This window comes from Clarias gariepinus, chromosome 19, assembly GCF_024256425.1.
Source record: "Clarias gariepinus isolate MV-2021 ecotype Netherlands chromosome 19, CGAR_prim_01v2, whole genome shotgun sequence".
In the NCBI taxonomy this organism is placed as follows: domain Eukaryota; kingdom Metazoa; phylum Chordata; class Actinopteri; order Siluriformes; family Clariidae; genus Clarias; species Clarias gariepinus.
In genome coordinates, this window is record NC_071118.1 from 12,042,111 (window position 1) to 12,066,291 (window position 24,181).

Consider the following 24,181-nt stretch of genomic DNA (forward strand, 5'->3'; position numbering starts at 1 on the left):
CCCCCTTCCTCTGATGTCATCAGCCTTCGAACTTCTCCAGGACGCCCGTGTCTTCACTAAGTTGGATCTGAGAAACGCCTACCACCTTGTCAGGATACGGGAGGGTGATGAGTGGAAGACTGCCTTCAACACACCCACCGGCCATTATGAGTATCTAGTGGTTCCTTTTGGCTTAACCAATGCGCCGGCAGTGTTTCAGACTCTCATAAATGATGTTCTCAGGGATTTTCTCAATGTCTTTGTCTTTGCCTACCTGGACGATATTTTGATTTTCTCACGCTCAGTCAAGGAACACAGATCCCACGTTCGCCAGGTCCTGCAACGGCTACTTGAAAATAAACTTTACGTCAAGGCAGAGAAATGCGAGTTTCATTGCTCGTCCACATCCTTTTTGGGATATTGCATCTCCCCTGAGGGCATCCAGATGGACCCCACCAAGGTGAAGGCAGTCACCGACTGGCCAGTACCGTCATCAAGACGCGAACTCCAACGCTTCTTAGGGTTCGCCAATTTTTATCGCCGTTTCATCCGGAGCTACAGCATGGTCGCGGCCCCACTTTTGACCCTCACGTCGTCCAAGATCTCATTTAAATGGAACCACCAGGCAGACATAGCCTTCAGGGATCTTAAACAGCGCTTCACCACTGCACCTATCCTCATCTTTCCCGACCCCTCTCTCCAGTTTGTCGTGGAAGTAGACGCGTCCGAAACTGGGGTGGGGGCCATCCTGTCCCAGAGGTCCACTGAGGACAACAAACTTCACCCATGCTCCTTCTTCTCCCGCAGACTCACACCCCCTGAACGCAACTACAACATTGGGGACCGTGAACTATTGGCGGTCAAATTGGCCCTAGAAGAATGGAGGCATTGGCTGGAAGGGGCCGACCACCCCTTTCTTGTGTGGACTGACCATAAGAACCTAGAATACCTACGAACGGCAAAAAGACTCAACTCACGCCAGGCACGGTGGTCGTTATTCTTTTCTCGTTTCCGCTTCACGCTGTCGTATCGCCCTGGTTCCAAGAACGCTAAACCTGACGCCCTCTCTCGCCAATTCTCCACTTCTCAGGACGCATCCACCACGGAGACTATCCTTCCTCCCCAATGTCTTGTGGCAATAACCCGGCTTACTGTGGAGCAGCTTGTCCAGCAGACCCTCGAACGGGAACCAGGCCCAAGCACCGTCCCACCTGACAAGCTCTTTGTTCCAGTCTCTGTACGACCACAGGTGTTGGACTGGGCTCACAGTTCCAGACTGGCATGCCATCCTGGGGCAGCACGCACTCTCTTCCTCCTTCAACAGCGCTTCTGGTGGTCCACGATGAAGGAGGATGTCAAGAACTTTGTGGCGTCCTGTGACACCTGTGTCAGGAACAAGGTCACCAACCGCCCTCCAGAGGGCTTCCTTAGACCGCTCCCCATTCCCCACCGCCCTTGGTCCCACATCTCCATCGACTTCGTCACCGGCCTACCACCATCCCAAAACAATACCTGCATCCTGACCATTGTGGATCGCTTCTCTAAGTCTGCCCATTTCATACCACTACCGAAACTCCCGTCTGCGAAGGAAACAGCTGAACTCCTAATCAACCATGTCTTCCGACTTCACGGACTCCCAGTCGACATCGTCTCGGACAGAGGCCCCCAGTTTTCTGCCCAATTCTGGAAAGCCTTTTGCAACCTCGTCGGTGCTAACCCCAGCCTTTCTTCCGGTTTCCATCCCCAAACTAACGGCCAAACGGAACGAGTCAACCAGGAGCTGGAGAAAGCTTTAAGATGCATGGCCACCCGGGATCCGTCCTCCTGGAGCCGCTTTTTACCCTGGGTCGAGTACGCCCACAACTCGCTTCCTACCTCCTCCACAGGCATGTCCCCCTTCCACTGTTGCCTGGGCTATCAACCACCCCTCTTTCCGACCCAGGAAGAGGAGGTAGCCGTCCCCTCAGCCCAAACCTTTATCCGGCGCTGCAAGAGAACATGGCAGCGTGCCCGCAACCAACTACGGCGCACCGTAAGTGCCTTCCAAAGCCAGGCTAATCGTCATCGGTCACCAGCACCTAGATATCTTGTCGGCCAAAGGGTCATGCTGTCTGCACGTGACCTCCCCCTCAAGACCACATCCAAGAAGATTTCACCAAGATTCATCGGCCCTTTCACCATTACCCGGATCATAAATCCATGCTCCGTCCGACTAGCTCTACCACTCTCTATGCGCAGAATCAATCCTACATTTCACGTTTCCCAGATCCGCCGACTGGTCCCCTGTCCACTATCTCCACCCATCCATCCCCCTCCCCCCCCTCGACTCATAGACGGAGGTGAAGCCTTCACAGTCCGTAGACTCCTCAGGTCTCGCCGCCGCGGTCGTGGTCTCCAGTACCTGGTGGACTGGGAGGGCTATGGCCCTGAGGAGCGGAGTTGGGTACCAGCCAAATTCATCCTGGACCGCTCCCTAATCGCTGACTTTCATAGACTTCACCCTGAGGCGCCTACTAGAACGCCAGGTGGCGTTCTTAGGGGGGGGGGGTACTGTCACAAACCGTCAAGCTACAGCTCTACCATGATCATATAAGCACTCCTGCTCCACGTTCCCAACCACTCCTTGCTTCTTGCCACCTCACCTTCCGCTCTCAACACACCTGTGCATTATCTCCAATCATCCTCCTTACCTATTTAAACCACGCTCTGCCACAGTCACGTTGCCAGATTATTGTGTGCCTTTCGTAGCCCAATTTTCCAGCGTTACTTTCATGTCTTGACTACCTGTTACCGACCACGCTTCGTTTCTTCTCGACCACGCCACTGTCTCACGTTTGGATTTCACGCTCACGGAGTTTTGTTATCGACCCTTGGATTTGCCTCAACGACCACGAATTCGGATCACGGACCTTCTCTTGTCTCTCTGGCTCTGAACCTTGCTCACCTTTGACCACGATAAAGCTTTGCAAAACCAGCCACCAACCTGTGCGGCGTCTCCATTCGCCCGCCGGTTCTCCACGTCTCTGCAACACTGCGCGAATCGCGCTGCACACCAAGTTTCCTCACCGGCTCTTTGCACTTCCGCATTCCTGCACAGGACACACAAGGCGCTCTCGCCGACTCGCGGCGCTTTAGCATTCCTCACAGGTCCACGCTGCACACAGAGCGCTCACACGCGCTTCCGCATTCCAGCGAGACTCTGCTCACGCCACAGCACAGAGCTAAACCGGCACTTTCTCTTTGATCCACTCGGCCGGCTCAGTCTGCTACACAAGCACTACCACAAATCACAGGTCTAACTCTGCGCTTGGATCCATCACGCCCTCTAGCGCTCCGTGACAGCACAGTTCATTGTAAAACCTGATTAAAATTATTACATAGGTTTTGGTTTACGGTTAGGGACCATATTTTCATGCATATACTGAGAGTAAAGACCTTTCATTAAAGCATAATGTTAATGCAAGACTATTTATTCACAATTTCAATAGTGCCCTGAAGTTTCTTCTATAGTAATTGGCAGACGGGTTGCTCAACACCAGCTCTTGGATAGCCCGCACTTAGTTTTAATTGGTACACTCCATTTGCTGGCCTGAGTGAGCTTTACAGTTTTTCTGCATGCTCTTCCTGTGTCTTTTTAGGTTCCCCTGCAGAATATTATTGTTCTTAGTCATTTTACCTCCAAAACCATGCTGGCAGGTGGATTTACTAAGATAAACTGAATTTGATTTAATGAGAAAAAACTGACAAACCTAGAGGATTTAAACTGCAAGGAATTGGTGTATAATTCCAGGGTGTAGTCCTGCCACATGTTCCAGTTCCTGGAACAGGCTGTGGATCCACTGAGATAAAACAGTTACTGAAAGTAAGTCAGAGTAACTTGCTGCTCATCTTTGGTGCAATATGTACAGTATATTTTTATAAGTGATTTAATTACCTAAAGAGTACATTAATTTTATGTTGGTAAATGCATTTAGTATATTTGAAAATGAGTTAATCCTGTGTGATGATGTAAATCATCTCCATTATACTGATGAAATTCTTGTAGAAATGTCATCTGTCAACACTTAATCTTGAATGCTTTCAGTGCTTCCTTGAATGATACCACATTTTGTTTGTGAGACATGCTTCACAAATGCTGTGCATATGTGATTAGATAAGCCACCCAGGACTCCCCCCATTCCCCAACCAAAAAACAATATAAATGCAGAATGGGTTATGACAGCAACACAGCTTGAAGATATTACACAGCAAAAAACATGTGCAGACTGGACCTAATTCTGTCACTGATTTTATTGGTGATCTCAGCTGGCCATGGTAGGTATTCAGTAAAATGCAATGTCAGACGATTTGTGTGGATGTGTGTCTATGCATGGGAATGTTTTTTGATCTGGTTAATATTGATTTGTGCATCTGTGAGAGATCTTAAAATGTCTATAAAGAGGTTATATTTGATGTATATATATATATATATATATATATGTAAATGAACAAAGCTCATAAGTTGTTATTATAAATAGAAAAAAAATAGTTATTATTATAATAAATTGAGTATTGTCATAAAATCTGATTCTTGGATGGTGGGTGTATGCTTATGCAAGTTCTAGAAAAAGGCTCTAATGCACAATAATGCTCTAGTATACTAATGAACTATGAATGATCGTTGTTTATAGAAAAACTAATATACAGCAAAAAGGTGCTCCACTGTTCGACCAATAAATCATGGAGGGACTGTCAAATATTGTCCAGGATTAGTTGTTTAGCTGCTTTTTTTTTACCTTGCTAAAAATTGTCCAGGGAACACACCAGGACCAAGCCAGAGTTCTTAATCAGTTTGTTGAACTTCTTAGTCCTTTTTCTTTAATCCTGCTTCTCTTAAATATTGCCGGGAAGAAACACAGTGCTTGCAAGAAGAGACTAGATTTCCAACACTTTGCTGAAGGCATTAAAGAAAATGAGTTTCTTTGGAAAGTGGAATCTGTTCATCTGCTTCCTGTACACTTCCTTCCTGTCAACAGGGACATAATGTTTTACACAGCACTTGCACCCTTTCCTGATGAAGTCCCAGAATGAAGACATGTTGAAGGATCGGACATATCTGGTTATACCCCGGGGCGAATTCAAACACAGCCTTCAGCCTTGCTCTGTTTGAGCTTCTCCAACTGTCTCTTCACTTGTCTGGTTGCAAAAGGTAGTTGGGGGGTTGTAGATGTGAGTTCTCTATATTTTTTCTACAAATTAGCTACGAGAATGACATTGGTTGAATGATTGTCGATAAGTGAAGAAATATTAATAGAGGTGATTGATGTGATCATGGTGGGAGTGGGAGCTGAGAAATTTATATATGTGTATGCTGGTGTGAAGTTCCTAGTTAGTATAGCTGTAATGAAGCAAATATGTACCTTAACTTACTTTTAAAAAAAGTTAAAATATATAACATATCAGTAACACTGTCTGCTGGTTCAGAAGGTGTTTATTATTATTATTATTATTATTATTATTATTATTATTATTATTATTATTGAAATAGCAGATTTATAATTAGGTTAAATTCTAATATGCTATAATTACTATACTCTATTCTTCAGCCAGAGGAGTTTATGATTCTTGATAAAACTAATCAAGTACTCAATGTATCAATTAAAACAACTAAATTAATTTCACTAGGACAATTAATTTTGAGTCAGACACAAATATATAGATCACATTAAAAAAATCTAAATAATAAAAAATAGTGTAAGTGTGGGTGGGTGCATGTATTTAAACATGCATACATGCAAAATGCATCATGGGTTGTGTATGGGAAGAGAGGGTTTAGCCTCCAGACTGTTTAGTCATATGGCAGATAGAATAGTACCAGTTACTTTTACACTGAAGGCAACAGTGAGAATGTACAAAACAAAACATAAATTACTAAGAGCTTTTGTGAGGATTAAATTTAACTAGGAACTTGGATCTCTCTGTTTCACTTCAATAATCTTGAAGCGGATATTAACAGTACTGTTCAAACTCATTGAGGAATAAACTGTGAAACTTGCAAATTAACAAAAAGGAGAAAACAATAATCACTTCCTTTGTTTTGGAAACATTTCAGTCCAAAAAAACGTTGCTGTGACAACACAAAAAAATTGTAAGGCTGTTGCCATGGACAGATTATGAACCTTGCAGCAGGGGCAGCAGTGTGGTGTTATCAGTACATTTGACCAGATAGCTGGAACGCCTACGTTAATCAGTATACATAAAAAGCAGAGGCAAGAGGATGCACCCTTGTGGTAAACATGTGGAAGTGAAAAAAATAGAAAAAAAGAAAAATATTTACAAAAAAATGCCTTTGCTCCATTGTCAAGAAGTACAATTTTCATAAGGCAAGCTGATACAAGCTGATCACAAAGCAGGCTTTCAGTTAGAAAGTGCAGCTGCATCGTATTAAATGCTGATGAGACGACTACAAACATACAGTATCTTGAGCACGGAGCTTCTCAAGCTGTCTACAGCTTTGGTGTCACTAGATTATGAAAGGGGTCGAAGTACTTATTTAATCTCTGTGTATATGTGTAAAATTTATACTAGCTCTGTCTGTTTATAGTTTGCATTAAACACAAATCTAATAGCAGAACTAAATATAAGAATTAAGGTGATCAAGGTTTTGCCATGGCTGCTCCATGACTGTCAAACAGTTTACCTTTCAGTATAGGGTTGACTTCAAGTCTGGCTACTTTTGAGAGAAACTCATCTTTCTTTCTGGCCCTTTTTATTATTATGAATATACAGTAGGGGGTGTATGATTTTTTTTATTGTGTTTAGAATGATATTTGTATGCAAATAGTTTTTTATGTTATATTTTAGTATAGTTTTTTATGATGATTTATTTATTTTTTATTTGTAAAGCACTGTTTAAAAACTTCATTTAAAGGTGCTTAAGAAATCAATTTTCATTTTTCTTTGATTTGATTTACTTACATCATTTAGACTTTCTAATGAGTGAGCCATTTTCAAAAATGTAAAATTTCAAAAAAAGAATTAAATTAAATTAAATTAATAATAATAATAATAATAATAATAATAATAATAATAATAATAATAAGCAGGAATAAAATTATTAATTACAAAATCATTAGCATCTCAATATCATAAACATGACAATCTGCACTTCTTGCATTATTAACATGAAATAAAGGCTGGGATGAGAGTGACTGTATATTCAGCCTATAATTTAATGGCATAGTAATTGATTCTAGAGAAGGATTGTTGATATTTGAACTCACAAGCCAAAGGCATGCACCCTATCTTCAATGCTCCTTCAAAAGCTCCATCATCCGAAATTTGTGGCTGCAATTTTTGTCTAAGCCTTTTCTTTGCAAATTTGTTATCAAATGAATGACATGCAGCGTCCAAAACACAATGTAGCAAAAAAAAAAAAAACAAAAAAAAACAAGCAAGAGTTAGTTGTTTATTATACAGTTATTATGTTTATTATATAGTTTATTATAATATATTAATATTAATCAACAAGGTTTATGGCTAATAAGGAAGCCTATCAAGCTGGATATCCCCCCATTACCCAGTCCTTTAGTTAACTCCTGCATTAAAGAACTGTTCGTTAGCTGCAAAACACTAGAATGAAGAACTTCTTGATCAAAATAAAAGCACATTGAAGTTCCCAAATTGGGTCGTTCTCCCTTTAATAACACACTATGTAAATGGTTTACGTATACTGTAATGCCTTGTACACTAGACGTAGTGCACTGTGTGCTGTAACAAACAAATTGAAATTCCCCCAGGCAGTCCTGCAAAACACAGCCTGAGATGGCCAAACACTATTTACTGGTAGCTCAGTGGTTGAGACTAGTGATCAGAAGGTTCCAGGTTCAAACCTCCACCAAGTTGCTGTTGTTATGCCCTTGAGCCAGACCTTTAACCCTCAACGGCTCAGATGTATAATGATATAAAAATGTAAGTCACTCTGGAGAAGAGCACCTGCTAAATGCTACAATGAAAAAAAAGGTTTAAAAGTAATTTGATAAAAAAAAATATATATATATATTAACTCTGATTTAATATATGTAATTACTGTTTTTTAAATTGTTGCTCTTTACATCTTCATTTTGGCTGTATCTGTGAGTCCAGCATGTTAAAATGTGCCAGATGTATGTGTATGATGTTTACACTGCCTACATCCCACTTCCTGCGCACAAGCACGAACAACCCCTGTTCTTGATAAAATAGTGCTGTGTGCCATGTGGTCTGCACCACTTTGCTTATTTACCATTTACAGAGCCAGGGACTGTGCATGTAGATTTTTTTTCCTGTCAATTTGTTTCATGGATGTTCTAAGACCATAAATATAACTAAAATGGATAAAAAGTATGGATGGCATTCTTTTAATTAATCTAAAACTAAGCGAAATATATAATTTCAGAATGTACTTTTATTATATTATCATTTATATTATTAATATTATAGGATTAAATAATTAACTTTGTGGTTGCAACATTAGCTTGCACTGTGATGGGTTACACTGGATCATCACATCTTTATTTATTTTATGTTTTATTAGCAACATGTCTCCAAGTTTTTTATTCCCTAAATAGCTTATCTCTTTTCCATTCCAGCTCATAAAGCTGAGATACATAACAGGATGTGTGGCTACAGAGGACTCTGTCGGCGTGTGTGCTTCACCAGAGAGTACAACGCAGGTCATCATGGCTGTATTCATAGATACAGGTAGTGTCCAAGGATCTTTACAATTTATTTACTTCTGAATGTTTCAGTTACCACACTAAACTTAAACATTCTGACTGTTTGTACTATCTCTTTGCAGATGCTGTGTTGTTCGAGCTTAGCAAATAGCAAAAAATACTATCAACTACTCACTCATCATCTATACCACTTTATCCTGTATTCAGGGTCGCAGGGGGTGCCGATCCATCACAGGGCACACACAGATACACACTTATTCATTTAAAACCCATCAAGCACGAGGAGAACATACAACCTCCATGCACACAGAGACGGGAATCAAACCCAGACCCGCAAGGTGAAAGTGCTAACCACTACACCACCATGCCGCCTAAAAGAACAACTACTAAAACAAAATAACATTTTGTACACAAATTACTTGCAAATATAACACACATCACTTTTGGCTGTCTACTTTAATCACACTGATTTTTTTTCTATAATTTTATCTGGTCACTTTCTCTTGTAGTTTATTGGTTTATTAGAAAAATGGTTGGTTATGTAGGTCATTCCTGAAAAACCACAAGAATGTGACATCCACTATTTTCTAGTAGAAAATAGTATATACAAGAGAATGTGTGTAATATATGTGTGTAATACACACACACACACACATATACACACAGGTGTATCTCAAAAAATTTGAATCACATATTTTTTTTCATTTCAGTAATTCAATTCAAAATATTAATCTCATGTATCGTATAGATTCATTACACACAGACTGATACTGTATATATGATAAGTTTTTATTTCAATACAATTTCTATACAATTTTATGGCTTACAATAATGTGGTTTCATGCAACAGTCAGCTTCCTGAGCAATGACCTTTTGTATCTTACCCTCCATGTGCAGGATGTCAATGATCGTCTTCTGAACAAGTCCGCAGTCTTCCCCATGATTGTGTAGCCAGTTGTGAGTCTAAAAATGTTTTCACAATATTTCAAATATGCAAAATATTTTTGAATTTTGGGTTTTCATTAACTGTAAGCCATTATCATTAAAATTAAAAGAAACAAACATTTAAAATATATCAGTTTGTGTGTAATAAATCTCTATATGATTTATTAAATCATTTGAATCTTAAATCGAATTAATGAAATAAATAAACTATTTTTGACATTCTAATATATTCAGATGCACTTGTATATACAGTAACTGTTCTATCTATCTATCTATCTATCTATCTATCTATCTACTACAATGTGTACAGTACAGAATTCAAATTGTTAACATGTTTTTAAATATATTTTTAATTATTAGCCTGATGCATACTGTCCAATGAACATGCTCTCTGTATAGAAAAGAAAACCTGTCAGAACAGTCATATTGATATAAAGCTTTGATTTCCATTAATACTGCCATGGAAGTTGCTGTTATAGAAAATTTGCTAACACTTTCTTTTTAGTGAAAATTAGGAACAGCTCTGTTGTACAATTGATTTTTTTTACACAATTCAGATGCAGGATGATTAAATCATTTTAATAATATAAAGAACAGATCATGTCATTCCTGTCATTTTACATTCACACCACTGGAGCAGTCACATTGTTCTCTGGTTAAAGTGAAATTGCCTGCACTGTACACACACTGAATGTATTAATTGGACACTAAAGATTGTATATGTGTATTATCTTTATTTTTAAAGAAATGTAATAAACGATTATGACTGAATTTTGACTCAAACATAAATGTGAATAGTCATGTTAAATATACATATTATTCTAAAAAATAAAATTATATTTTATTGTAATTATTTGTAACAAAATTTTGTTGTCCCTTAAACACACTTTCATTGGGAACATACTGTAGGAAACGCAAGCGATACTTTTTTTTGAGAACATTAAGTAAAGTTATGTTAAAGTCGTATGCGAGAACTGTGGTCTAACCACTACGTCACTGTGCCGCCTATAAATAAATTAATAAGTATATAAAGTATTTATGTATGTTGAGATACATGTTAATCAGCCCCTGCTCAGTATATCTAGGGTCATTATGTGGTTTTTGCACAAGAGAACCTGATAAACACGGCTCATTGGTCTTCCTGAGGCGCCAAGAAAGAAGACAATAACATCAGCAGAGAGATTACAGGGCACAAACAAGTATGTTTAGATGTCTATAGTGATTAGAGACTAAAAAAGGATGGCATAAAAGGTTGTTTAATTTTCAAGGAATTGGGTCAAGGAGAAGATGGAAGCACACAGAAATACGAGTAGAAAAAAAAAATCCATGAAGGAAACAATTGTATTCTATTTTTTATTTGATATATTTAGTGTGAACCATTGCATTGTTTAAAAAGTCTTTCTGGACATATTTATTACATAAATCTGTTGTAATCAGAGAAGGTGTAATTACTGCATGCACATGCTGCATTCATGTGGATGGTCTCATTTCTCGAGTTGATTTTAAGTCAGAATGTGAAAACATCATGGACACTCGCATTACTACAAACATTAGTTGGATTTGTTTTATTAGAGCTTTCTAACTCGCGTTCATGTGCATTTTCACAGCACCAAAGTGAGGCACCGAAATCTGCGCTCTGATTCAGTTCTAGTACATAGCGGTTATATAGGTACCGTTTCAGTACCCAACCAAACTCTTGAATACGGTCAATCTGGACTCATCTGAGCACATGAACTTTTTTAATCACTCCAAAATCCAATGTTTATGTTTCTATAGCAAATCAAAGCGTTTTTTATGATTAGACTCTCTTGGTTTTCGTATGGCCCAACAGCTATTTAATCTCACACTGACAAGTGGAAATGCTCTTTCTTTTCCTAATAAACATTTTTCACTCATACATTGTCTATATAGCTTTATCCTGTATACAGGGTTGTGGGGGCTTGGAGCCTATCCCAGGAGGCTAAGGCATAATAAGCATTTCACTACATTTCGTACTGTGTATGACTGTGTATGTGACAAATAAAATTTTAAATTTAAATTTAAATTTAAGGCATAAGACAGGGAACATCCTGGACAGGGTGCCAATACATGACAAGCTAAGACTGGGAAGACAAAAAAAAAAAGATGCCTTTGCTGCCTTACTAATAAACATGACTTTGTTTTATGATGCAAGTTCACCAAGAAGCTAAGTGATCTAGAACCACATGCACCCCACCCACCCACACAAAACTGAATGGTAGTGACATTTGCAGTATTGATTTTCTATCACTCGTTTGCATGCCATGTCTATCATGCCTTCTTGTGAGGCAATTAATCATGTCAGAATGGAAATAATGGAAATAATTAAAGGAAATATTAGGTTGCATTGCAACACTTCATGTTTGGCAATTTCATATTAAAAGTGTTTTGTTCCTTACATATGCACATGTACAAATGAAAATAATTTATAGTGTATTATGATTCATCTGCCTCCTCATCCCACCTTATCACTATCATGACTGTTATCCTTATTAGCCTCCTATGTATACCAGTGTTTACATACCTGTATATCCAAGCTGGGCCTATGATATCGGATGGCATATGAACTCGTTTTCCCTGGGGATGGCAGTTACATGGACCGTGGAAATATTATTTAATATGTTAAATAATCATCCCCTCAGGGACACTACCATTGGTTAAGCAAGATTAAGCTATTACAGAGTTAACAAATTTTTCATATCTGATATTTCTTTTAACTGGATCCTGTGTCAAAAATATTGGTTGCATAACTAGTGTAGAATAAAACTATCTGTTAATTTCTTTTTAAATAGCATTTAAAATGTGTACTGTTTACTCCAGACAACACTCTGCATCTGGTCTGAAAGCAAAAAGGATGAACGAGACTGTAATGGCAGGAATCTGATGATCACACACTCGTCACTGGGACCATGCCAGTTGAAGAGAAATTATCCATAGAAAAAATACTGTAAACTGAGTACGCTGTACGCTCCTTGTTTATTTAATGTTAAATAATTACAAATGAAAGAAAAAAAATCCACAAACAAAATATCAACTTACATTTTGTAAGTTGATATTTTGTTTGTGGATTTTTTTTCTTTCATTTGTAATTATTTAATACATTCCCAGTGCAAGTATTGAGAATCAGAACAAAACATTTTTCACACTCTTATTTTGTCAGTCTTTGCTTTATTTTTTTCTATTTGAAAATTTTACCAATTAATTAAAAAAAAAATTCTTTTTTCAAAAAATTTCCTTCTAATTCTGGTATATTTCTTGTGCTTCTGGTGTTTTTACAGAGATGGGTCTCAAAAAGGGCTGATGGGGTGTTTTGTTAAATCCCATTCTCATGCCATTAACGGTGGAGAATCCTCTGACATGACAGAGTGCATGGAGCTGGAAGCTCAGTAACAGGCAAGCTGCATTGTATTTGCATTGAAAATGATAAAGGCTTATTACTGAACAGTTTCAGTTTATTTTAGATTGATGATGAAGCTGAAGTTGGCTTCTTATTCATCCGCGTATTATTCAGACTTTCTGTTCCACTTTAAAAGGTTCAGGTCTGTTTTGCCTGTAGATGGCACCATAAAGTGCAATAATAAAAATAGGATATATATATTATTAAAAATAAGTGGCATTTATTTCTGTAAAAAAAATAATAAAAGGAATTGTTTTATTTTAAAGATTTGCCAACAAAATTAATTCCTATGAATCTGCTCAGGACCAGCTTGAATTGTATCGGCTTGAATTGGAGGTCCACAATTTTTTTTTATCTTGGCTATGTTGCTTAAATTTCCCATTGTAAAGAGGGACAAATCACTGTCTCTAATGCGCAGCCTTTTAACAGTCACAAATGAACTCTTAATTATTACAACTATCTGATCAGAAGCTTTTTAAATTCTTTACACATCTAGACTGTTTAAAGAGACAGTTAACTTGATTAATGTAAACACAAAATTTTGACCCAAAGTATAGAGACCTTTGCACTCTTGACAACATACACACATTTATTTAAGAGTAATAACATTTTAAAATCCACAAAAATGGTCATCTTATTATGCAAAAAAATTATAAAATTAATAAATCACGAAGGCTTACTGATTGGGAGATTTGCATAGACTTTCATATAGTTTTCATTTTAACAAGTCTTTGTGGTCTGATGAAGAAAACTGAACAACTGCTTACACAGGTTTAAAGTTATTTAAAATGATTATCTATGTAGGGATTTGTTCAAGTTTGTCTTAAAACATATTTGATTAAAAAACTCTTTTTATCATAGAAAATGGAATTAGATTACGTATTGAACATAATAATAATAATAATAATGAACTAGAAAAGAATAATCTTTTTATAGAGCTTGTTTTCTTCTCATGTGGTACATTCATTTCCTGTCAGGCCAAATATGAATTCTGTCCTGCTATACTTAAAAGGAATTAACTGTAGTATAACAAGATTTTAGTTCTACTAAATAAACAACGAGAAGTATTTAACAATGAACCAGAAAAATCCTTAGACATCCTTACACTAACTACTGGTTAGAAGAAGAACCCTTTCTAACATTTATCAATGTTTTATTACTGTTACAGTAGCTCAGAAAATGTCAGGATGTGTAGATGATGTTCCTGCATCCGAATTTTACCAGTATCACGAAAAACATTAAACTTGTGTAAAGTATCAGAAATTCAATATACCTTGTATTAACTTCTCGTACATTCTCAAGATTAGCTGTATTTATGCACAGTAAACTATACAGCATGGTGCTAAAATTAAATGTATATGTTTCACTTAATATATAAATATCACTTATACATTCATCAAGTAAAATTGTAATAAACTCGCAAAGGCATTTTGTGTCACAAAGGCATTTGTATTTCATGTAATATATTGCTCACTGACATGAGTTGAGTTGCTTATTGACATGATTCCTTTATGAGCCATTAACTAATCATAGTTTTGCTATATGGACTCAAGTCATATTCTGAATATATTTAAAGTGTAAGATAAAATATAGTATAAGATAAAATAAGTATAAGATAACAGGCCATGATAAAAAAAAAAGAAGTGAGATCACTAGGTTAAACATATTCTCTATCGACATAATACACAGAAATGCCATTCGAGTATGTTCATTAATATAAAATATAATAGATAAAATCAATAAAAGTTCTCTCTATAAAAGGTTAGAGTTACATACCACCACCAGCATAATTATATCACACCTATGCATCATTAGGACATAATAAACAAGTAATGTATTGATAAACATTATAATGTATTAATGATTAAATAGGATGCATAGTATAAACAAGCCTAGCTCTAGGGTGATAAACTACAATCTACATTCATTAGCCATACTAGAAAAAAACATTATTGTGTACAGTAAGTTCCCCTTGTTCTGGGCAGCTCTGGTCCCTTGGGGCATGACTCCAAATTACCTCTAGGGTGTGCTGTAGTTGCACCAGGTTGTTGACTGTGGATATTTTGGGTACTGTGGGTTGCAGGGTAGGGCCTCATGAATTGGACATTTTTTTCTCTGGTACAATTCTCAGGTGCTCAATCAGATTGGGATTTGAGGATGTTGATTGGCTGCGTCAGCAAGCTTGGGCTCTTGGCCTCTTGGCCCACTGGGCCACATGTGTGGTAAGCTGTAGTGCAGTATTTTTTTTGTGCCTTTCTATCAAAGCAAGCATTGAATTTTTTGGCAAGCTGTGCTGCTTGGACCAGATTTGTATTTGCTCCCCTCCTGTGACCAGTTTACAGAGGGGACCAGTTTTAAGTAGAAAAGTAAATGTGTTAATGTTGTGGCTGATTTGTTTACGAGCAATACACATCTACATAACAAATGCACAATCTTGTTGTGTTGCCACAGTCTTAAAAAAAATTAAGACTTTTTATAAAAAAATAAAAATATTTAATTGATCCCTAATGAGCATCAAGAGGTGAGGGTGGCAAGGAAAAATTTCCAGAAATGATGGATGGAAAAATGTTGAGAGACAACAGACTCAAAATTAAAGCCATTTTCTGGGTGACAGCTGATATCAAATAGTTCCTCTAATAACGAATAATTTCTCTGTATAACTGTGTAGTCAAATTAGAGGAACTTCATGAACATCATATCAAACTAAAGTGATCAACTGTTCAATCTTTTTTTAGCCACTAATTACAGAAAGTCCCCCCTTTTTAATAACACCTCTTTGTTCCTGAAGCTGCAAGCACCGCAACGTAGGAAACAGAGACATGATGATATATCATCTACATTTACATTTAGACATTTGGCAGACGCTCTTATCCAGAGCGACTTACATTTTTATCTCATTACACATCTGAGCAGTTGAGGGTTATTAAAGGGTACTAGTAGCAAAGACAGTAATTATCCTGGCACAGAAACCATAATTTGCCAGATTCTAATAAAAATGTATGTATTTGAATTAAACTCTACATGAATTTGTCCATTTATGATAATTCTACATGTAATCTAAGATAAATTAATACACAGTATGTAACCATAGCAAGATCCAGTCAAGATGAGAAAATGCAGGGGGCAAGGAGAAATTATACATTTAAGGCTCTGATGTCTTGTTACCAGTTATAGGCCTCTGATAGTCACACGATTTAAGCTCCAATACTACTGGGACAAATATTTTCTTTCTTGAGGTCAAGTAGGCAACATTACACAAAAATGACTGCTGTTGTGATGAATATCACAGCTGTAATGTGGTACAATAGTAAACACAAGTGTAAGTGTTTAGTTATTTAGAAGGAATTATTAAGGAGACAAAGTGTTTTTGAAGATGTCATACTGTTATTATGTGTCTAGTAATTTAGAAGCGGTGTCAAGTTCCTCTCAAGGCTGTTTCCTCATGTCAGGGTTTTTTTCCTTGTCTGTCTCACCTCTTGCTTGCTCATTAGGGATCTACTGTACATTCCTATTGATATTTTTATAAAGCTGTTTTGTCCACAATTAAAAGTGCTATTCAAAAGTAATTTAACCAAGAATTTACCCAAAATTGTATTCTAAGTGCTTCTTTTTTAACATTCAAATCAATACCATGTACAACGAGTATTCAAGTCAAACCAGAACTTTTGATTGTGCAGAATAACAGTATTTTATTATGGATACCCTCAAGGTCAGGTTTTTTCGTTTCACCTGGAGCAATTGTGTTTTTTCTGCAAGTTGGTGATGCATTAGTAATGTATTACAGTAATTACAGAAAATACTTAGTCTTTTGCAAATGTCAATTGATTTTATTCCGTTATTCATGAGAAATTCCCAGTTTGACTTAAACACTCCATGTACATAAATTAAGCTACTGATTGTTTAGGATATCGCAAAGAGAAAACTCAACAAAAGCAATTTCGTCAAAATCACTTTTTGTCCCACACTCCATAAGGCAAGCAAAATGATCAGGCTTCTCGCATGTAGTCAGATCTGAGTATCCACTGGGGCCGTGATGGATGATCCATGGATTGCTCCATCCAGAGACACCTAGTGGTGACTTATTCAGATAAACCCCAAGATTCTTTCTCTTTGTTCTGTCAGTTGGATGAGAATAAAGGAGCCAGTTCTCAATATCTGATGTCAACTTCTTTTGTTCTTTAGGTGCAGTGATACTTATGACACTACCCTGGCATCCATTACCAGATTCTAACAGGTTTTGTGGGAATCGAGGTGTACCAAAAGCCTTCCCATCACTTTCGCTAAGACTCTCAACTCTGCAACCTTTAGTGCTTCTTGCATTGCAGTATAAGTGACTTCTGCCCTCTCTGTCAATGATCTCTGCCATCAAACACTCATTAGATTCTGTATTTACTCTTTCTCCAAACTGCCATGTGGTCCCACGGTCATCACTATAGAACGCAAAAGCTTGGGATGTTGTGCTTGGTGAGCAATGATTATCCTTCCTGCTCAGGTAATAGACATAAGCAGGAACGACAAGTCTGCCACTCCTCATCTGAATGCCGTGACCAGGTCCAACTGCAAACGTGGCCCAATTTCTTATCTCATGTCCAATCACACTTTCTGTCAAATCTGTTGTGCTGCGCCAATTGTGCCCATTGTCCTGGCTAGTGACGTAACACAGCCGAGCCTTGTTCTTACCAGTGCAAATCTGGTGGTTTTCACTGGTATTGCCCAACACACAGATAAAGAACAGAAAAATAGTCTTAGATTCTTTCTCATAGACTGGACATGGGTTCATGGTGCGGTGTCCCGGCAAACAAGCTGTGCCAAGCTCATGAATAGGGGACCACTAAATGGGAAAAAAAATAGTTTTACCTTATTGCAGAATGACAGTAAACGATTAAACCACAGCAAGTAGTGTGTTTCACTAGCATTACCTGAATGGACCCATTCTGGCGTGTTCCCCTCCTCATGAACAGGAAAGTGGCGTCATGATCATTGGATGATGTTCGTTTCTCAGCAAAAGCAAGAAAGGTTTGGGCATCTTTTATGTAAATTACAGCTGGAATTCTGTAATTTATACCTCCTTGCTCTTTTTTGAACAGAGTTGTTTTTGGTGGGTCTGCTTTGACCGCATAGGAACTGCTTCCTGGTGTTCTGTTCTCCATTTCTCGAAAAAATATATTTGGAAACTAACAGGAATCCAACATACGAATGAGTCTGCTCATTTTAATATTCACTAAAACACATCCCAATAAATTAATATTTACAATATATTTATTATTTTCAGTATAATCATTAGTCTAAGTTAGAAATTGAAGGGTAACTACCAGGCACTTGGGAGAGGCAGTTCGTCTGCTTCAGACCTAGATCCTAGAAAAGTTTAAACGTAAAAAAAAAAGTGGAAATGGGTGAGTCCATATCAAATCACATAGAGCAGCTTATATTTTATATTAAACTTTATATAAAAAAGCTTAACCCTCCTGGGATAGGCTCCAGGTCCCTGCGACCGTGAGTGAGAAAAGGCTTAGCTTGTAATTAGTTTTAAACAAAGTCAATTAAATACATCAGTTTAAGCACAATTTGTCAATGCATAAAAATAAAAAGCAGGTTTTTCTTTATGTATGTCAAATTTCATGTAGCTGGGAATAATACTTCTATGTTTCCTAAACATAGCATTTAATATCAAACATTTTTTAATTACAAAATGTCCTATTTTTTTTAAGAAATACAAAAAAATATGATAATGTTAAAATACAAGCAGAACACAGATTTTTTTAGGGTAATACAGTAATACTCTGGAAGGTTACTTCACCAGCTCTCATATTGCCAAGAGTTTCAAATCTTTTATGCAAAGGTCTAGTATGTCTGCAAGTTGTCATTCTAGTCAAGCAAGAGCCACACCTTGTGTCTAGTTGATCTTGTTTTTCAATAGCCCATGCGATGTAGCTTTTGCGGATAAATGTGAATAAACAAAGGAATGCAAAAAGGATGGTACCTTAAAACGCATTTTGTTTTTTCTGTACAGTGAAGACATTTGGATATTGGATTAAAAGAGGAGCTTGTGACAATAAAGGAGAATTTCAGTTCTTTAATTTTTTTTTCCGATATTTACATCTGTATTTGTTAAACAACCTAAAATATGGCACTTTTGATGGCAGGCCACGTGAATTCAAGTAAGTTACATATCCCTGGCTTGCAATAACTGCATCATGTCAGCAATCCACCATCAACACCAAAGTGTTCTTGTTTTTGGAATTATTTGCTATTATAGGCCTGGATAAAATACATACTGTATACATGCTCGGTTGGATTAAAGTCTGTTGATTGGCCAGTCTTAAACCTTGCATCCCACTTCCGCGGTATTTTTTGGATCATTATCTTGCTGCATGACACACTTCTCTAAAATCCGCAAAGGGCATGATTCTGTGGAATTCTGAATTAATTCTGCTACCACTATGAGTTACATAATCAATAAAGATGAGTAAGCCCATTTGCAGATGCTGTAATGCAAGAGCAAGCCAGGACACTATAATATCCTGTCATGTTTGACTAATAAGCTCGTACTGTATGTTTTAGATCATAAGTAGATATTTACTTTCTGTGGAAAACCCAAATTGTTCTGACCCTGACCTCTAAAGGGTTTTTGTAATGTCATTGTTTGCAATATCACCTGTGATTTATTTATATGCAGGACATTACAAAATTATTATATTAGCTTTGCCTAATGCTTGTCACTTTTTTCAGCTTCGAAATGTATTGCCGCTTTCCCAGAAACAGCTCTCTGTTCTTCACATTAGTTTAACCCCCTTTGAACAACAAAGGCAACATTTACTTGCAAAATCCAGGACTCAAACCAGGACTAGATGTTTAGAGTTATTTATTTTTCCAAGAATTAATCTAACACACGCACACACACAAGGAGCAACAAGAAACCCTGCAAGTCATGTGTTACAATATTTTTGATCACTTGAAAAATGAGTGGATTCCAGACAAGGTGCCATGTTACAAGTTGTTTAAGACATTAAGACACATTAAAATTATTAAAAGTGTGATATTAATGTGAAATATCCAAAATGAAAGCTAAATTCTTTTTTATTGTATCATTTTCTGTCATGGAAATGGTGGTGTTGGACTGTGGGCATGGCAGGTGTTGGATGAAGGCATAGATGCAAAGGATGAGGACTTACAAGTCTTTTAATGATAAAATAAAACAAAAACATAAAGGAAGTTGGCTTTACAAGTGGAGCATGTTTCAAACAAAACATTTACAAATTAATATCAAAACAGACAAAAGGACTAAACACATCAAGAAACTAAACAGACTAAATATACTTCGACACAATACAAACAAAAAGACTAAATTAACTAAACACACTAAACAGACTATGAGCTATGCCGGGGTCCGTTCTTCGTACGTCGCTAACTCAGTTAGCTGGATTTGATTGTTGTGGATTTGTTCTGATCTTGGATTGTTTCGTTCTTCAATGCGCTTCTCGCATTTGTTGTCATAGCAACATATTCGTAAGCTTGAACCTGCTCGGAAGCAGAATTATTTCATGTAAACAAGATTTAGCCTGCGCTCCTGGCGGGTTATGATTGGTTGAAATGGCGAGGTCACATCTGATTGGTTAAAGAGCACGACTGGCGCGGACTGACTCACGTGGGAAAAAAAAAGTATATGCTCCCCTGCCATGGACTAATACAAATTCTTGTATAATGTTTATTTTGTAACACATTTATTTTTCAGGGGTTTGTCATAAAAAAATTTGCAAATAAATATTTATATATATATATATTAAAAATAAATATTTTATAATGATGAATTGGACGAAACTAATTTTATTATAAAATAAACAATATAAAAGTATACATGTTGTATTTAAAAAAATATATTAATATTTCTATTTTTTCATATACAACATATTAATTTTCATATTGCTTAATTAATTTTATTGTCTCATGTAATTTGTAAACCATTAACCTATGAATTTATGTTCTAATATAGCTAATGTTTGATAGCGATTATGTAGGGGGCAGTCCATGGCAGGGGGCACTTTAGCGCATAACAAAAAAAAGTTGAGCCACTCTTTTTCCATTTTGTCAACCAATCAAAGGGGTTGTGATCAGTGTTTCTACTGTCGATGCATATCACCTTTTAAACCAACGCACGAGCGCGCGATAATCCTAGACAACTCAATCCAGCTATTCTAATCATCAACAACAGGTGTGCTCGAAGAACTGAATTAGCCGGATCGTAATTAGCACGATGATCTCATCTTAGATGTGTCAGTTTATCTCGGATGTGTCAAGCGACGTCTGAAGAACGGACCCCAGGTTAGAATTTAATCAGGTTAGTTGCTAAACAGACTAAGAGCTAAATAGACTAATAGACAAGACAGACTAGAAAACGAGCAAAACAGACTACGATCTAAGCAGATTAGTAGTTCACCAGTGGTCCGTTCTTCGTACGTCGCTTGACACATCCGAGATGAGAACATCGTGCTTATTACGATCTGGCTAAGTTGGTTCTTCGAGCACACCTGTTGTTGATGATTAGAATAGCTGGATTGAGTTGTCTAGGATTATTGTGCGTTGGTTTAAAAGGCGATATGCATCGGCAGTAGAAACACTGATCACAAGCCCTCCGATTGGTTGACGAAATGGAAAAAGAGCGGCTCAATTTTTTTTAACATGTGTTATGCGCTGAAATGGCCCCCTGCCATGGATTGCCCCCCCCCAAACATAGTTGCTATTAAGTATTATACTAGAACATAAATTTATAGTTTAATGGTTTACTAATTTTTTTAATTTTTATTATATATAATTATTTATTTGCATAATCATGACAAACCCCTGAAAAATAAATGTGTCACAAAATAAACATTATACAAGAATGTGTATTAATGGTCTTGACGGCTGTGTTGTGCCTAGGGTTTATCATAATAATAATATAATATTTGATAATAAACCTTTGAATTTATCTTCTAATATAATATTTGATAGCGATATATATATATATACTCAGCAAAAAAAGAAACGTCCTCTGACTTTCAACTGTTTTTACTTTCAGTAAACTTAATGTGTAAATATTTGTATAAACACCAAAAGAGTCAACACCATAAGACATAAACTAAAAATGTTTCACAATGTGTTCCTGAATGAAGGGAGGCTCAAAATCAAAAGTACCAGTCAGTATCTGGTGTGGCCACCAGCTGCTTGAAGTACTGCAGTGCGTCTCCTCCTCATGGACTGCCTATTGCGGACAGTCTGAGCACTGATGGAGGGATTGTGTGTTCCTGGTGTGACTCGGGCAGTTGTTGTGGTCATCCTGTACCTGTCACGCAGGTGTGATATTCGGATGTACCGATCCTGTGCAGGTGTTGTTACACATGGTCTTCCACTGCGAGGATGATCAGCAGTCCTCATGCCTCCCTGCAGCATGCCTAATGCACGTTCACGCAGATGAGCAGGGACCCTGGGCATCTTTCTTTGGGTGTTTTTCACAGTCGGTAGACAAGTCTCTTTAGTGTCCTGCGTTTTTAGAACTGTGACCTTAAATGTCTACTTTCTGTAAGCTGTTAAGGTCTTAACAACCATTCCACAGGTGCATGTTAATTAATTGATTATGGTTAATTGAACATGCATGGAAAACATTGTTTAAACCTTTTTACAATGAAGATCTGTAAAGTTATTTAGATTTTTACAACATTATTGTTGAAATACACAGTCCTGAAAAAGGGACGTTTCTTTTTTTGCTTAGTATATATGCAAGATCCTTTTCTTTTCCCACGTGAGTCAGTCCGCGTCAGTTGTGCTCTTTAACCAATTAGATGTGACCTTGCCATTTCAAGATGTAATGTTGAATGATTGAAATGTCTATAAAAAATCAGATTCCCTGAACCCATAGTGAAGCCCATACTATTATACTATTGCATATACAAAAACAATCCCAATACTTTTAAAGGGGACAGTGAACTAAAAATGTATGTATACAAGGTGGGCCATTAAAATGTGCTCCAATCTGTATTTGACCATAAATAAAGTTAGAAACTTAACAAAATAGCCAATTAGACTTTATTCTCTCCTCCATAAAATAGTATGGGCTTCACTATGGGCTCAGCGAATCGGATTTTTTATAGACTTACAATAACGCTGTATGTAGATATTTGAATCCTAACACAAACATGAAATTCGACCTCTGCTCAAATAAAATTTTATAAACCGGAACTTATTGCATCATAATTCACTACCCCTGGTCTATAAGATAATGGTAATACTCCTTATGTCATGGCCTCGTGACCATTTGAATCAACCATACTTCAAATAAAAGTTGGCAAGTCAGGTTGGGTGAAATCTAAAAGCGCCAAGCGTTCATCTTCCAGCAAGATAGCGCACTAACACAGTCCACAAGCGTATGCCAGAGAGAGAGAGAGAGAGAGAGAGACTCCACTTTATAATACAGGATATAAGGAACAACTGTACATCCATGCAGTAAGACAATCTGTTAAATATAACTTCCTGCACAACTGTATACTGCACCTTTCTTTATATTAGTTATACACCTAAGATGTGAGAATAATTCATAAACGTGAACAAGTAAATAATTCTTGTTTACCTAGTTATGGATTTCGGTTCCGTGAATTCCTCTGCTGCACTTGAAAGTGGTGAGAATATTAGCTAAAAGTTTATCGAGTGTGGACAGTTTCTTCAATATAGTCGCGTCATCGACGCTCCGGAAAAGACCAGTCACGCTGTTCACCCCCGGGTCCACACACTCCTCGGGTTACTGCTGCTGACGGCAGGCCGCGTGCGAAGGGGCGGAGATAAGGAGGCTCGGGCATATTGGCTTCATTAAACACATCCTGTTGACAAAGAATAAAAAAACAGTCTAAATGTAACAATGTTCTTACATATAACTGCACATACAACTTAAGCAGCGGTTAATATGCAGAGGATAAACGAAAACAAAGTACTGTAACAAACAGAGAACTTTTCATAAAAACTTGGAGTGCGATCCAGTTCAGAGCCTGGGTTCTCCGCGTGCACGCACACGACGCCCACATTGCGCATGCCCAGCCATTTAGTTTAACACTAACCATACACCTTAACCTATGGAACTCCAAAGTGTTCAAAATTAAATAAATAAATAGGACATGATGAA

At 37.4% G+C, this 24,181-nt stretch overlaps 1 protein-coding gene across 1 annotated transcript; it reads right to left on the reverse strand.

Moving 5' to 3' along the window:
* Positions 1 to 13,718: 13,718 nt before the first annotated feature.
* On the reverse strand, positions 13,719 to 23,785 carry LOC128507941 (sialidase-4-like). Its single transcript, XM_053479104.1, has 4 exons — positions 23,636 to 23,785; positions 18,348 to 18,390; positions 17,955 to 18,209; positions 13,719 to 17,866 (listed from the first exon to the last, which is right to left on the reverse strand). The coding sequence occupies exons 3-4, from the start codon at positions 18,183 to 18,185 to the stop codon at positions 16,925 to 16,927; spliced, it is 1,173 nt and encodes a 390-aa protein (XP_053335079.1). The 5' UTR covers positions 18,186 to 18,209; positions 18,348 to 18,390; positions 23,636 to 23,785; the 3' UTR covers positions 13,719 to 16,924.
* Positions 23,786 to 24,181: the final 396 nt, after the last annotated feature.